General features: G+C 29.8%; 1 protein-coding gene across 4 annotated transcripts in view; it reads right to left on the bottom strand.

The window, feature by feature from the left end:
• Positions 1 to 300: 300 nt before the first annotated feature.
• Positions 301 to 17,491, bottom strand: part of LOC134698137 (ETS-related transcription factor Elf-2-like) — an 88,655-nt gene continuing 71,464 nt past the window's right edge. For 3 of the 4 annotated variants that reach the window (XM_063560429.1, XM_063560431.1, XM_063560432.1), the window contains 7 exons: positions 15,598 to 15,762; positions 14,204 to 14,287; positions 12,821 to 12,964; positions 9,304 to 9,450; positions 6,422 to 6,481; positions 5,132 to 5,324; positions 301 to 4,427 (listed from right to left, as the gene is read on the bottom strand). In XM_063560429.1, coding sequence (XP_063416499.1) covers positions 4,319 to 4,427; positions 5,132 to 5,324; positions 6,422 to 6,481; positions 9,304 to 9,450; positions 12,821 to 12,964; positions 14,204 to 14,287; positions 15,598 to 15,762 — 902 coding nt within the window. In that variant the 3' untranslated portion in view covers positions 301 to 4,318. The remainder of the gene's footprint in view (positions 4,428 to 5,131; positions 5,325 to 6,421; positions 6,482 to 9,303; positions 9,451 to 12,820; positions 12,965 to 14,203; positions 14,288 to 15,597; positions 15,763 to 17,491) is intronic. The other variant, XM_063560430.1, reaches the window with a different exon arrangement.

Genomic DNA, 17,491 nt, shown 5'->3' with positions numbered 1-17,491 from the left:
TCTGCATGTAAAAGCTTCCTTTATGAATATCATAAAACAACCTATAATTTTTTTTTTTCATTTCTTTATTTTCATATTTATATCACATTTCTCTTGTCATTTCTTACATTCATAAGAACAGCACAATAATATATAATCTTAATCTTCACCATCATACATAATAACTTTTATTCAGTCTTTCTTTCTCTCTATAAATGATTATGAAAATCCACATTCTTCCCACAATATCAAGAGTTTTGATATGCCTATTCATCCATTGTTGTGTACAAAGTCTGTATGGTATGAAATTTTTTTCGTATCAAAAAGAATTATCCAAATCAAATGTTCGCCATTTCCAGTTAATCGTTAAAAGATTGCACAATCCCTTTTATATTTGAATCTACTCCCTGCCATAAAACTTGGAAAAACGTCAGATTATTTTTTATCCTTAAACATTCTTTCATTCATCGAAATATACACAATAATTTGCAACCTTAATTTTTCATTCTCTGTAAATTTAGAAAAAAAACCTGAAAATGGCAATCAGCATAATGTGGACATAATGAAACCAATGACAATGGCCTCCCTAATCGGTCCATGATCAGTAGACATATATTATAAGTAGCATATTAGAAATTTCAGAGAAAGACAGACTTTTACATATAACATAAATAATGCCCATATATCAATTCACCTGATTAAAATGACAGGTAAAGACAAAAAGTAAAATAATTAGGTCGAAAAATGTAATAAAATATCTTCATGTGAGGGTTAAAAGTAAACAGTTAAAATGGTGTAATATGATTATAATCTTAGAAATAAAATTATAGTTTTGTCTTATAAAATTTCTCTGAAATCAATGCTTAAAATTTTACAAATACATATCAAAACTACATGCATTGAAATTAATTCTCAACTATTAAATCTCAAATTCGTTGAATAATCGTTAAAACAAGTTTTAGTAAAATCTTCTCAAATATAAAAGTGTGCTGAGGTTAAATGGCAATCCTATTTATACAGATTTCTGAATATAAGGAAACCAGATTACATAAAAAACTTGGGTCTAAATATATATTAAACAATGAACAGCAAAAATATAATGTTTTTTTTTCTAAAACCTATAGTATGGTTTATTTATACATGAAATCATTTAAATCGATGCTTCAATTAATCTGTTACTTTTACAAATAATTCTTAGTGTTATGAATTTTAATAGCTGCCATAGGAATTCAGATCTTCGTCATGGAATAAATGGTAGTATGTAAATATTTATACCTGTGTCATGAGTTCTTTCTCTCAAGGATATTAAATGTTTGTCTCTTATGCCAGAGTTATAATTTACGACTTGTTAATTGACCTTGTGAAATATCTGTAATATATACCTAATAACAGCATGAAAAATTAATTGCTTGAAACAGGATAAACCAAAAAAAAAAAAAATTAAAATCTTTTAGAATTTTAACAGGTATTAAAAAGTGATTGCTATTGTTTCCATTCCCAATAGAACCAATTATTTTGAAAACAGGTTAACACTGTTATATGTAGATTTCCCTAGTACAGCTTATTATTGCCTTTAAGCAAAAGATTTATTCAAATGAAAATCCACAAGTAGCCTTTATTTTCATAAATATAAACCTTCTTGTAACCAGGAAAATATCAGAATATTTTCGCAGATAAAAACAAGGATCGTAATGAATAATAAATCATAGTCTTTTAACAACCTGGCTTTTAAAGGCAGAAACTCTATATAAAATCAATTGTTAAGAATATACAAAAATCAATACCATTATCTTTCTTACAATGAAGAATAATCTATAATACCTCACAAAATTGAAATATTGTGTTTTTAATCTTGTTAAAGTTTCTTCCTACGCCTCAATAAAAACAGATTAGTAAATGTAATTCAATCTATAAATCTTTCTTTTCTATAATCCTTATTCTCTCTTTTTTCTATATTTATAATACATATTAAATAACATAGTTCTTAATTCTGACTAATTTAATATATGTGTTATGCTGTAAGTGATGTCACTAAAATCTTAAATGCAAGAAAAGACAACTCTGTCTTTCCTAAAAATCAAACTAGAAGTTCTATTCATTTCAAAAACTAATAGCACAGATCAGAAATATCAGTCAAAGCATAGGTGTGTAAAATTAATGTCAAGTAACAGAATATTATTTAAAAAACTTATCATCATGTTTTTAAATACTTAAAAATGATAAAAAGCCTCCTTGGGATTAAAAATGTTTAAATATTAATGGAATCTGCAATACTGTAAAGAAGTCAACAGGTACATATCTATATAGCTTTGGGAATCCCTATCTTTGGCATTTAAATCTTGTGATGCAAGTACCTGCTTTTATATTATGCTTTTAAAAAAAAATGATAATTACAAAAAATAAGGACAAATGTACTGAACTCACATGAATAAAAAATAAACAATTTTCCCTCGAGGATATTTTTACTGATTCATTCTTCACTTCCAACTTAACCACACGTACACATATTTCAAAATATATTATACTATTAGTCAATTTAACACTTCACACACATAAAAAGAAATTATAAAATAACAAATAACATGTTTAAAACCGTAGGAAATGTCCGGGTTAGAGGAATGTTTAGGATTGGTCAAACCATGCATATAAGAGTAAACATGACAATACTTGTGTTTATATTGATAATCTCCTGATAAAAAGGGGAGGATGCGCCTACTGCATCCATGGCTGACAAACAAGTTTTTAAGAATCACTTTCTCATTATTTTAGTTGAAAATAAAACATTTGTCTTTAAAACTTAACTATTTGCTTCAAAAGACATTGGTCAATTTTAAAATATGAAGTTTAAAAAAAATTCTTTAACAAAAAAGGTCAAAGGTTAACTTATGGCTGTTCCATTAAAATAACTGAGGGTGGAATGGATGTCGAATTTGATGCTTGGACATGGGTTTTGTGTTATTTACAGTTAGGTCGATTTAATGCAAGTTAATTACTCAATTAAATCTTCATCAACCCTCCAACGTCCACATAAATTGAACAGCACTAAAGGGCATACATATTTCAATACTTTGAAACTGTATGGTTATTCAAAAACAGAATTCAATACAGAATTAAATTTTAATTAATCATTTTGATTTTCCTCACAAGTATTGTCATTTAAACTCTGTATCTGAATTTTAACAGCACTGAATTAAATGGAATGGATCAAACTTCATAAACAAGTTAAAAAAACAAACAGAAGGAATCAATATGTTGGTACATTAGCAAACACAGTAAAACCTGACTTCACCAAAACCTATACACTTGCATTAAAACATACAATTGTATTATCAATACAAAATCTTCTGTCATTTAGGGTTTGGTTTTTATGATAAAAGGGTCTATTTTTTATTTTGTTTTGTTTTGTTTTTAACCAACATATCATAACAATGTTATCATTAAAACTCCGTAACAATATAAACTTAAAACAAAATCCTCAACAAATTCCACAAATCTTTAACATTTAATAAAACCAGATTGTGACCTAGATCCATATAAACAAAGGTCAAACGATCAGACTAATTTACATTTTCCCAAAGACTTGCTTGTATTTCTGATATAGTTGATGAGATATCCTTCAAATAAGAGGAAATGGTTTTAGTTTATCTGTTGAAAGATTTAAACCTTGATATTTCTATGCAAGAATGTTTCAATAGTTATAAATCATCGTGAACTACGCAGGCGAATCGAACCTGCATAATTATAATTTATTGGGCCGATATTTTGTCACCTGAAGAGGATTTCATGTATAAGACACATGTCATTTAGTCTATATTCACATCCCAATAATGACATACAAATTCCTATTTTATGACTACAGTTAACAATTAAATAATTTTCCAAAAACATAGACAACAAAACAATATAAAACTCAACAAAGTATACAATTCTTTCAAGTCTGTACATTCGATAATTTGTCTGTGAGCACATATACTTATAAAGCACATTACGGTGATCACATGAGAGTCATGTGACATTCGATTTTTTGCTACGACATAAAAGGCACCCATGGTACACCACAGTAGGATAGGCTACAGGGTGTTCCTCCTGTAGGATACATTTCAGCAGATCATAAGATTCTATCATGACACTGCCACAGTTTGAGGGTCAAAATAACCGATTTCTTCACTCCTTAGAAAGTTGGTTGTTGACAGGGGAAAGCACCTGTCCGTGTAATGCCGATATCACAATTCTTGAGATTATCACACTGATGACAAGACACAGGTCTATGAAGTTCTCTTTAGTGATCGGGACACTTTGTTTATGGCACTTCATAACTATTTCAACATTAACAATCCTTTCAAACGTTACTACAGTCAATTTCAATGATTTGTTTTGGAACCTCAGCAAACTGGTATACTAGTCTTTGTCCATCAACTTTGTTTAAAATACCTCTGGCATAGTAATACCTGCAAGTGGAAGATAAAAGCATGTTTCAAACATCTTTTCTGAACAATTAAATACTAGTATATATGTTCCAACATGTCTATTGAATGTTATATTGTGGGATAACTTTAATCAAAGATATGCAGGGCAATCCTCAGAATCATGGCAGGACTTGTCAATCTACTACTAAAACATTGTAAGTACTTCATGTACTTTAGGAATTTTGGCACAAGTCAGGAAATACCCTAATTTGAGCCCAATTATTCTCCTACCATTTGAAAACCCATAAATCACAATACTTGATATGTCGTTAACCTACAAGCAAGATAAACTTGACTTCATTTTTTAACATTAGAAAATATTCATTTATTAACTTATTTTTATTCTAAATAAACATTTCTATCCATTTATTAAAGCAGCTTTTTAGATGATCCTCTTAGATAACACATACAATCGATTTCAAAATTGCTTAGGTATATTATAAATAATTTGAAATAAAATTAACCCACTTGAACAATTTTCAGTTCATTGGCAAACAAATGTCATATTGCTTATATGAAGATATAATTAGAAATGACCACCTACAGGAAAAAGGATTCCCTTGAAGGTCTTTCTTTGAACATATACAAAACCAGCATTGTTTTTCAAATCATCCTAAATATGCATGAAATATAGGCCACTGGTCATTGAATAAAACAAGGAACAATTAAATTCTGTAAATACATACCTTAAAGCTCGTCCCATAGTTTCGTAGTTCATGTCGGGTTTGTTTTTGTGTAGGCCCCACAGCTTGGATACTGCCTTTGAGTCAACTAATTTAAATATTCCCTTCTCCCGATTGGTCCATTTGATGTATCTTGGACATGTTTCGTGATTCTGTAATAACTGCAGTAAAAACTCCCACAGATATGTTGTACTACCTGTAAAACAAAACATTTAGGAACTTAGTGACAAATTCATTTTTAATCTTTATATTTCTCTAAAAATTTAATTATTTTTAAAAGTAACAAAACTTAAATTTTACACACACATACACAATATGTGCACATTCTTGGGGACTTTTTTTTATTGGATTCTGATAATCCGATATTCAAATATACATAAAAATAAAGAAAATTTATATCAATACCAGTTTGGACATTTGATACTCTGTATTTTATTGACTTAGGGAACCAGTAAAATATCAATGTACCAGATGTTTTCAATGCAACATAATACATGGACACACACAATTCTTGTCAATAAATACACATGGTTGAAGGCCGTACATTGACCTTTGTGTTATTTCTGTGTCATTTGGTCTCTTTTAAAGAGTTGCCTCATTGGCAATCATACTACATCTTCAAGATTGATTGTGTATAAACCAATTCAAAGTTTCTTTTTATACCAGCAAGTAAGATTTCTGGAGTATTTTTGTGACACTTTTGTCCATTTTTGTTAACACAGCTCCCCATTCTTTCTGAAGATTGATGGAACACTTTTTGCTCTAATAATTCTGAACGCTTTTGGTTCTAATCATAATAAACATTTTTTGCTCTAATAATTTTTGTTGATGTTTAATTTTGAATACAAAGAAAAAAAATACGGGTTTTTAAATAGATCAGAACATTTTAAAACAGTATTTCAACACAATATTTCCAAACAGTGCATTTGCACTGTTCCCCAATAACCTCTTCAGTAATTTGTAATCATTTAGCAACAATTTTTTATCACGATTTCTCTATGCATCTTAAAAGCCATTATAATTAATAGGTTAATGAATGCAACATTGTAATACAGACGAAAAAGATATAAAATATTTATTAGAATTTTAATGGAAAACTCTATTTCTGAAATAGTCAGTGATGTATAGGGTTCATTGTATTTACACATAACATAGCTTTTACCTAGTCATGCATTTCTAAACAACTGTCTGCAGTTGCCACTATTGAAGCATGTTATTGGTGGCAACCGACATTTTAAATTATGAATCTTGATGTCTTTTTCGGAAAAATAAATGATTCCATATTTGACTTACTTTCTCTCTTCCTTTTTGGTTGATTAATAGGACAGTCGATTAAATTCTTTGGTTTTCTTCCTGAAATAATAAAGAATAAACATTAGAACTCTCAGTTTCATGTAGGTAAAATGACAAAATTAAAGTCATGTCTTCAGTCAAAATCTTAAGATGGTTAACATTGATTAATTGATTGCTGGTGTGATAACGCCCATTTTGGATATTTCATGGCGACTTGTTTTGGTGGAGGAAGCTGAAGTGCCTGGAGAAAACAACCTACTTTCGATAAAAAAAATCTGATCACCTTTATAACTACAAGTGGACATTAACATAGTAGGGGGAGATAACCACTGGCGTACACACGATTTGATGACATGTCACAAACTGACTGAACTATTGTAATCACCAAACAAAAACCACCCACAAGAATATATGATAAAGACAAAAACGTGGGGCAGGCTAAACAAGTACAAGTGACAATTTGTCATAAAAATGAAAAGTGATATAGAACTGATATTTACCCCAATATATTGACCAAGTGTCAGAAAAGTACATCTACACTTTAACTTCAAAGACAAAGATGATAGCTTCTCAAACATAAAACCAGAACTACTTTAAATGTTTTGATAGTTCAATAAACAATGTCATCTACCAAGACTTATTATGATTAGTGATATACTTGTCATGAAGTGTTGGCCTCAGAACCCAACATTACATGACTTAGAATAATGTGAAGCTGTTGCCTCTTGAGAGAGAGAGCGTAGATAAATAGGATTGCAGGACATTTAAATGACAACACAAACTTAATTACATTCTAGTAATCTTTATAAGCTATTCAAGCTGACTATAGGTATAAGTACACCCCTTTTTATCCTCCGAAATCATTGAAGATTACAACAACCTTGTTTGGGTATAGCAATATTAGACTACCACTTAAAAAGACTTCAAAAACCATACGAATTGTCACCACCAATTTAAATTTCTGATTTTTTTCTCTCTTGGTTTTAATATCAACTTCAATGCGAAAGAAAAGACAACTTGACAAAATCTAATTCACCAACTAATCATTAAGAACGCCAGTAAAAGTACAGATGTACTCCTCGAGTTATTGTTTCTCGTAAACAAACAATCCTGTTTTTCTCCTAATACAGAAGTTATTGAATACTGTTTCTACGATAATATTTTCTGATGACATATTTATTTCTTTCCAGATTAAATAGTATTTACTCATATGTAACATTTGTTGCCGTTTATTCAATGACAAATCAATGAAATCTAACTTGTATGAATGAATGGATATGTAAAAAGTTATATACACTATTGAAACGTGTTACACAATCAATAACCATTCAATGGGCATTCATGTTTCTCTGCATTTCAATCTCAAGAGAAAAACGACATAATCTACGTAATATGAAGTCGTAACATGTATATAAAAGGTAAAACTGGAGGAAGTGGAAATCTATTAAATGACCCATGGTCTATCTTATCTATCATCAAATATTTACTCGACAAACAAAAGCTTCTTCAAAAATCTTAAAATGCACAAACACTACTTAAAGCGACAAAAATATATGGCTTTAAAGAGATAATAAATGAATCATATCTGGGCTTTAGTATTCTAATTACCCACTATTTTTTTTACTACTAAATCATTGCATTTAATGTATATATCAAAGATTCAAGCTGCTTTAACTTTGATTTTAACAGTTTACAGTTTTTATGAGAAAAAAAAACTAAATTCCCCTCCCCCTTTTTCACTATCAAAGATGCCCCTGTTGTTTAACAGCTAATGAAATTACATGTATATGATAAATATGTCAGTGCATCATATATTCATAATTTGAGATTCAATGAACATTCAAATCAAATAAATATAAGGCGCTGCGTCGTCCCATTCATGTAAATAACACAGAAATTAACCACAAATTTAACGTCATTGATAGAAATGTGTTTACATAACCACTTCTTATATTTAGATCTAAAAGTACAAGTTTTAATAACAAGTCCTTTGATGTGAATAAATATATAAAAAAATCGGTGCCTCACAGAGTTAAGACCCTCCAGCCTACATAAGGTTCTAATTAAAAGCTTTGTTGTCAAAAATGATGTAAAAAGTTTGACAAGTATATGATATCATATGAATATTATGTAAATGGTTGAAACAATGAGATATATTTAGATACCTATCATGATAAAGTCGTCACCCTTGAACCAAATCGAACAATTCCAAAACATAACTTGATTCATTGTATATATCATCTTAATTAAATACTAATACTTTTCACTTAGTAATGGGAAGGATAGCTCAACTTTTATAATCATATTAAAGAAACTTTTGATAGAGACATATGTTTGTGTGTAGTTTTAATAACAATAGTCACATGACTTCCTTTACAGGTCCAGTAACAATGAGTAACCTTTTAATCTTTATTAATTTCACTAGTAAAGGAAATACCATACTTATAAAAAGAAATTCACAGCTTATGTATGGCATTTCTCACCCTATTTAAGGAAAGGGTTTATTAAGCATCAATTATTTTTTTTACAATTTTAGCAGATAGCAGGTTATTTTGATAGGTGTTAAACATTTTGGAAAATGTGCTAATTTTCAGAATAAATTCCAATAACCTGTTAATGTTAATTGAAAACGATATATTATATATAGTACATAAACCTACTTTTTTGGTAAACAATTAGGTGTGAGACAAATATAACCTATAGCTGGTATTTACAATTTCTTTCATTCAAAGGTCTAGAAATTTGTTTATTGAGTTTGATTAATCAGTGCACTTTGTATTACCAAATATTCAACAGTTCTTAGGTGAATAATAAGATGGTTGTACCATTTCAATTAACATAAACAGCCTTGACCCCCCTGCCAATGGGTTTGAATAAAGTACCTTTTTTATCCTTACTTCTAATGGGTGACATTGGAGGCGTGTTGGTTGATGGTGAGTGACAGGATGAGTGATAACTGGTTTCCCAACTCTCCATACCCATGTGTGGTAATGGGGAGGGTAACAGACTGTTTGTGTATCTTGATTCTTCTACAAAGATAAATGTAAATATATAAAGACATTGTTATATAACTCAAACCCTTTTGTGGAAGGAACATTAATGACTATTTTGAACAATTCTAAAAATGACATTTCTGATGAAAAATATTTTGTTCAAGAAATGATGGAGAATTTCTCTTAGCATGAAGAAGCAGGAGCTTTATCGTTACCATACAATTAAATGGTAAACCTGAACAACTAAGGCTGTAAGAAATTATAGACATTGTACTTAAAATGCCGCCTACAGACTTTCTCTATGTTTAGCCACATCTTCTGATTTCCTGTGCCTACTGTATAATACAGTAAACTTATCTTAGAGAAAATCAATATCGTCTGCGATCAGTTAGAGTCCAACTTCCTGTTTTTGTCATCGTGATAATTATCCTTAGTTTCAGATCCATATATTTGAACCATCCGTTTCTCTAATTGCCAGTGGATATATTTAAATGATATAGTAAATCAGTCAACAATTTTACCTTTTTTTCATGCCATGAGGTTACTAAAGAGCAAGTACTGACCATTTTGTTTTGATTTAATACATTGTTCTTGGAAATAAAAGGTTAACCAGTCACAACAATAAGATGTCTGAAACTCGGACTGTTAAATTTTTATCAAGCCAATTATCATTCATTTACAAGAAATCTGTCGATTCTTTATTTTCCGTTGGTACAAATGACAATAAGAGAAGTAGATGTTTATCTAAGGATTAATGCTAGTTAATCTATGCCCATAAAAGGACATTAATATATTGAATATTTACATGAAACATGAAAAATTTACAGTGCAAATCTACAAGTAGGTCAACTAATAGAATTGATTAGAAAAATGTAGGACAGTTACAGCTGGCCTTCCATCTTAAGTGTAAGGTTTATATGTATCAATCAATATACATGTTTAACACCTATGGTGGATACTGAGAGAAATAAAACCAGCCAAGACCAGGATTAATTCTGACTAAGTTTATTACTGGATTGTGTCATGTGTTTGTATTTTTCTCACTCCTTATTTAATTTAATGTATACAAAATATTTGAATACTTAAAAAAATACAAGTTTTATGTTAAGTACTTTATTCCAGAATGTAAGATTATTACATAAATTTAATTATTTCCTCAAGCGAACTGATAGATGTCTATCTAAAGAAAAAAAAATTGTAAACTTCGACCTTTTGCAAGTGTCTTCCGAAACCCTGGGACAATTTGTCTACATGTAAAGTACGGAACTGTCTTAATATTACCGGAAACCATCGTGATTCAATTATTTAATCTAAAACATGTGATTTCCCGTTGACAAGACTTAAAACCTTGTCTCTAGTATGAACAACCTGTTTTTCTAGTTTATAAAAGGTTTATTTCCTATACCGATGACCTTGCTAGACATTTCCTGTTTCAAGAACTTAGCATGATTAAAGACGAGGAATATGAAACATGTCATTAGTATCAAATTCATATCCATGACAAGAAATTCTTTTATCATATTATTGTTTGATACGAATTTGAAACTGAGAGAAAAATCTTAGAAATTTCCTAGTTAGTAACTCAACACATGAGGAATTGTTAAATGTTTTCTAAGAAAATTTCCTTTAAGAAACTTTATCTCGCTTGATCTTCCGTCTTTGGTTTCAGTTATTTCCTCAGTTAAAATGTCCTGACTAATTTTCCAAACCTTTTAGTGGTTTCATCATCCAAAAAGACGTTTAATCAGGAAAACATTAAAAATAGATTTTTATCCTAAAAAAAATCATTATAATTCAACTTGTTTAACCGAAAATATCCTTGTCTAAGAAATTGTCCAGCTTATATTTTTTTTTGTAGTTTGTATCCCCCTTAGGTGCCCTCACTGTAACAAGATTTATCTGACCTAGTTAACAAGTGAACATTAAACATAGGTAAAAGATAAAACACCCCAACAGGAAAAGGTTTTAGCCAGGAAATATATATCCACCAACATAGATATTTACCCTGAAACCAATTCAAATATTTAAATAGGATTTACTACATTTAAATTTTGCCTTACTTCCATAAACGTCAGCTTATCAGTAAAAACTTAGCATTTGAAAAATCTCATTTAACAATTTGGACATTATCCAGTTTATATATAACAATAAGTTAACATTCAAGTTTGTTCGTCACTTAAAACAAAATTCAAATATTGTTAACATTTCAAGCTCTGTTACATACAGGGATGTTTAAGTTATATTGGTCGACTTCTGAAATTAGCACGAAGAGTACACACAAGTTTGAATTATCAAAGGGGAACAAACAATATGGGGTCAAAATAACTCCCATTTGCCAAATTAAAGTTTTAGTCAATGAAATATTGCAGTATAGTTAAAAATTAAACTATTTCCTTTTTAATGTAAGCAGCACTTAAATGACATGGTAAAATTATACAAAATTTTGCCTAATTAGAATGATTCTTGAAATCTCATGTTTGGCTAAAAAAAAAAGTAAATATCTCTAATGCAAACATTTTTACAATGTCGCACTCATTGTCACCATTCATCTAAGCCAATATATTTCAAACTTAATAATATTTATTTCATCGTTAAAATTTTTCATTATCTGTGAATTAACAGCCTAATTGGTCTCCACTTTAAGCATCTAATTTAGGTGAAGGTCAGTGAGTCAATGTCAAAGGACATGAATGGTCATAACCTAAACAAATATCTCAAGGCTCTTTGAATGCAACAATTAAAACATTTTATGACCTTCAATGTGTGAAAAGAAATTTACACAAAGCCTAGTATTCATAAGGTTAGAAAGAGGTGTTTATCTAAGTTAACACTTTTACATAGAAATTCTTTCTGTAGTTCCATTCTCTCTATATTAAGATTTTTATTAAAGAAAATATCGCACTGTTATATAGAGGTGTTACACTTCTATAAAAAGATATTCACACTTTATTTTAGGCAACTCGCACTATATTTTAGGGCCATTCACACGTTAAATGAGGAGAGGGTCTATTAACATAGTACAAACTTTTTTGTACTATTTATAGCCGCTAGCAGGTTGTATTCGTATGTGTTAAATGCCGTTGAAAGATGTGCTAATTTTCACAGTAAAGTATAATAACAAATTGTAATGTCATACCATTTTATACATGTATGCAAACATTGGCACTCTGTATTCATATATTTCAAAAACAAAATTAAAACAAATTTCTTGCAATAACTACCATATATAGTGTTATTTGTGTTTCTGATATATAAGGTATCCATGCAACTTGTTTTCATCAAGATGCATTGTGGGAAAACAATTTATAGTACATGAGGTCTTCAAAACTCTTGAATGCTTGTAATATTATTAAAATATTGATGCATTGTGTGCAAATAACCTGGTCCATAAAAGTATGCAAATTACCTGGTCTCATTGCTATGTGTGTGGCAGTATTAAAATGTGCAGGTAATGGTTGGTGAGCAGGAGGAGGTCGAAGTTGTCCAGCTGGCATCTGACAAAAAGGGGGAATGTATGGACCCGGTGATGATGTTTGTCTCTGTAAATAAACTGTAAAAGAAAAAGAAATAACACACATTAGCAAAGTGATTTTCATTTCATCCTAAATAAGCATTAAATTTGAACCAAAAAAGTAGGTTAATTCGGTTTTGAAATATGTTCCTACCATTGTACTATTAGTTGGAAATAGGACAACTTTCCCCGGAAGCGCTTAATCCCATCAATGGGATCAGTTGTATAAATACATGACCTAATCGTTCTAGCTGATCTATATATGTCAATGTGACTGCAGCCAAGATTTGTTCCAACTAACTGCACTTCAAATTGGATACTTCAGACAATCTATAACATCGCTGGAAGTTAATGATTCTGTGTGTATAATTTAATAAGACTCATTCATAGGCAGTGATTCTATGCATTATTCATAAGAGAATTGATCCTGCTTTTGAGAAAATTAAAATCAAATTTTGATTTAATTTTTGTACCAAGTAATAAGATTTACTAACGCTTTAAATAATTATATTCTTAATACCATAATTTACATCGATTCTTTCAACACAAACCTACTTTCTAGGTTCAATAAATGTACTTGCAAAATATACAATGAATACTTGTACTTGTAACCTTTATAATTTAAAGTAATACCCACAAAAATTTTAAGATTTTATAAATAAACCCAGCAATGTTTAACAAACAGAAAAGAATGTATTGTATTTCCTCTGGTCTGTTGTAATAAACGGCCATTTTTGTTTGTGGCTTCTTGTTTCTTTGATTGTTTGCCAAAATCACTATATTTGACTTTTTTTATTTACATATGTTATAACATCCAACCTACACTTAATCTCATATTTCAATTGTATCGTCCTTCCTAAATTTCAATATCGTAATTTTATACTGGCAAACTATTTTAATACAAATAACATATATAGACTGCGATAAAAAGTTTCACAAAGGTGTGTACTTAATTTCAGTGACTGATCGTTAAAAGAAAATGTGTTTAAAAAATATCGTGGACTCAATATTGAAAATTGAGTTTAGCTCTTTTTGTTTTCACTGTAGCCAATCTGTTCACATCCCTACATTTTTGTTTTCACTGTAGCCAATCTGTTCACATCCATTCAACCTTGTTATACATGTAGTTGTAACAGATGGATCAAAGGATGAATAAGTATTCACTCTTCACTCCTTCCGAGCTGACTCACATTAAGAGTAAACATATGCTTACCTGGGGGGATCCGTGATTTATCGTCGTCTGAGCTGACTCACATTTAGAGTAAAACATATGCTTACCTGGGGGGATCCGTGATTTATCGTCACAGTTACTGTCAATGTCTGAAGAGACTCCACTGTCTGACGGGCTAGGAGGTAGGGAAGCTGGAAAAAGAAAAGAACAAATCTTGAGTATATATATATGCTTTCAAGAGTGTTCTGTTTGTTATTCATTTCTGTTAAAAGTATGAAATATATAAAAATCTGATGGTTTTGAAATATTCCATTTATATCTTTTTATGCTTTACATTGTTTTTTTTATACTGCTTGAATTATGCATTTATATGATAGAGACTTGATATTGTTGTAGAATTCTATTACCCTCCCCCTTTTTTATTATGTAAAAGGTATTTTTTAGACCGTATCATAATCAATTTACATTCAAATATATATCCAAATCTATTAATAAATAAAAACAGACAACAAGATAACTTCCTCAAAACACAATTTTCTTAGTACCAACAATGAAAGTGCACTGTTGCACAGGCAGAAATATTTCACCCCAAAACTATAAACCATTAAAAAGATCATTTATTACAAGCAAGGAAAAATCTTTTGTATCTTTTCATTTCCTTATTCTAATACAGCTATTGAAATGAAGTCATGCGTCAGATATATTATCTTGACAAGCCACTGGTATAAATTAAGGATTAAATAAAACCGGCTTTTTAAATCTTAACATATATGTAAGGTAATTTTTCCTCTGTTCTTCCGATTTAAAAGAAACAAGATCAAAACTTCCATTATGTATTCTTATCGCACATAAGAAACGGAACATGAATAAGAATAGCACATTCATGTAATCACCTATGGATCCTTGGCACTAGTGCAAAAATTTATACATAATAATTTAAGAAATTTAAACCCCGGAGGAAATATTAAAAAACATTTAAAGATCCTCAAGGACTTGTATCTTCTGAAAACAAATATAGAAACTGAAACATTTATTATTTTCAGGCTGATTTCTTAGATCTGTGAATTTGCCAAAACAATGTTCCTGGTTGATTTTCTTCTTCCCCTTATTGACCTTTTTAATCTGATCTCATTTAATAAGATTTAAAGCTTGGAGTTTGAAAATAAATCTTAAATGCCATAACATTAATATGCTACATTAATTTTATTTGTTTTAATGCAGAAGACTTATCACTCACATTGAAAATTATCGTCAATATCTTCAGCATGAATCCATTTTCTTTTGAAACTTGCACTTCACATAAACTCTCCAATTTCTTAACATTGTGTAAACTGAAACAATATCTAGGAGAGACAATCTCTATAGGCTTTGATGGGGGTCTAACTAGCGTAAACTGAAACAATATCTAGGAGAGACAATCTCTACATGCTTTGATGAAGGTTTTACTACTGAAACAATACCCAAAAGAGAAAATCTCAACATGCTTTGATTGAGGTCTTACTTGATTTTTGATTCTGTCTGAGAATATCTTGAAGAAAGGTTTTGTTATCCTCGTGAGGCGAGTCCATACACAGTAAGGCTTCGGCAGCCACATGGTGTCCATTGTGATAATAAAGTCTCTCTCTTGGTTCTTCCTTGATCTTTGTTTGTTGTTCACAAGCATCCACTAAAACAAGAAAAAAATCAGATAATATGCTAGCAAAATTTTTAAATTATAGGTCCATTCTGAGAATTTAAAAAGGTCTCAACTTTAACTGAAGGTCTTTTATATCCAACTGAAAATAACAAAACTAAAAGCATTCACAGAGACCTAGATTTGTACAAAACGTATGTATGAGGCCAAATTTGCAAGTGTTGTCTGTACAATGGGACTATTCATGTTATCATGTTTTTATTGAGGGACTGCTGCTTTGGTTTTAGTATTCTTTCTTCTTTCACAGGGGCATATTAAGAAATCACAAATAATATGCCCATCACAAATTAGTGGTATCATGTTTTAAGAGTTATAAATAGAAAACCGCTAAAAATTTAAGTTGACTAAAAATTTAAATATCTGAAGAATTTCCCAAACTTTAAGGAAGGTCATTAGATATAATATTATAATGATCAGTAGACTCTAATTTACCATAGTTAAAGTTCATTCTTTCATAACAGTGAACCATTCACCTGTTGTGTATTTAAATCCTTTGTTCTCATTATCAAATCAGGAAATATTACTTATACAATAGCTACTTTTATAAAGATTCTTGGCAAGTCTCCTAAATACTTCAAAGGAAAATTTGAAACAATGGGTTATCGTGATCTTAAAATAAAAACTAGCTGCAGAAATAACATTAATTTCAGAAAGATTGTGAAAAATAGAATCAAGTATACCTTTGATATTAAAATCTCATAAAAACATGTTTGTTGTAAATCATGCAATTTCACTTTTCTTTAACATAATTGTTCGCCTTTTTTTCGTAGGTCAACAACCTGACCGCGTCTATCCTTGTAAACAACTTTTGAGCATGAAATCATGGAAAATTATACATTCTAATATTCACTTTCCTACCGATTTACAACATGTGAACATAAATTCTTAATGACAAACTTCCGCAGTTGGTCATTTTTCAGTTTATTAATAGGATCGTACATAATACCTAAATGATTATCTTGTGACAAAGTAAGACAACAAGGATCCTTTAAACTTATGACTTATAAAGGAAGAAATATATTTCCTTAAACTGTTCGTGATTCATTTCTGGTTTCCTAATTGTTTTTGATTGCTTGTGAGGTTACTCATAGGAGAAAAATTGACATAAAAACAGAACACTCCAAACTATACACTTTTCTTGGAAAAGTACTCAAAATTGATTGCAAATATGCATATTTTTAATCATTTTTCAAAGTTTATTTAAAATACTTATGAAAGTATGATATAAAACAAAATATCACCCCTCTAAATCCCTCTTAGTACAAATAGTTTAACCCAAGTAGGAGTAAAAATGTACTCGGCACATCGGAAATAATTTCTCTTCTAAATATGTGGTGACGGCTTAAGTTATGAAAACAAGTATTAATCTACAAACTTAAATATAAAGCTTGTTATTCATAATTTTTTTATAAACAATAGTTTTTACATTTTAATAATTCATTTCAAATCAATATTTCATCTATATATGGTATACATAATACATCAATCTCAACAATGCTCAACATGATGGCTGAATAATATCAGTATGCAGAACAATCAACATTAAACTATAGTAATGAATAATTATATCTTCATAAAATGAAAATACTTTAAGATTTATCTTGTGTTTATAAAAAGCTCTTGTTTATAAAAAAATAAAATATTGATAAAGATCAGTTACAATATAGTTGTATTTTATGCATGGCTGCATGTGCATAAAGAG

The sequence above is a fragment of the Mytilus trossulus genome, chromosome 14 (assembly GCF_036588685.1).
Source record: "Mytilus trossulus isolate FHL-02 chromosome 14, PNRI_Mtr1.1.1.hap1, whole genome shotgun sequence".
Taxonomy (NCBI): Eukaryota; Metazoa; Mollusca; class Bivalvia; order Mytilida; family Mytilidae; genus Mytilus; species Mytilus trossulus.
The sequence above is the reverse complement of the archived record's forward strand: the minus strand, read 5'-3'. Positions and strand labels throughout refer to the sequence as shown.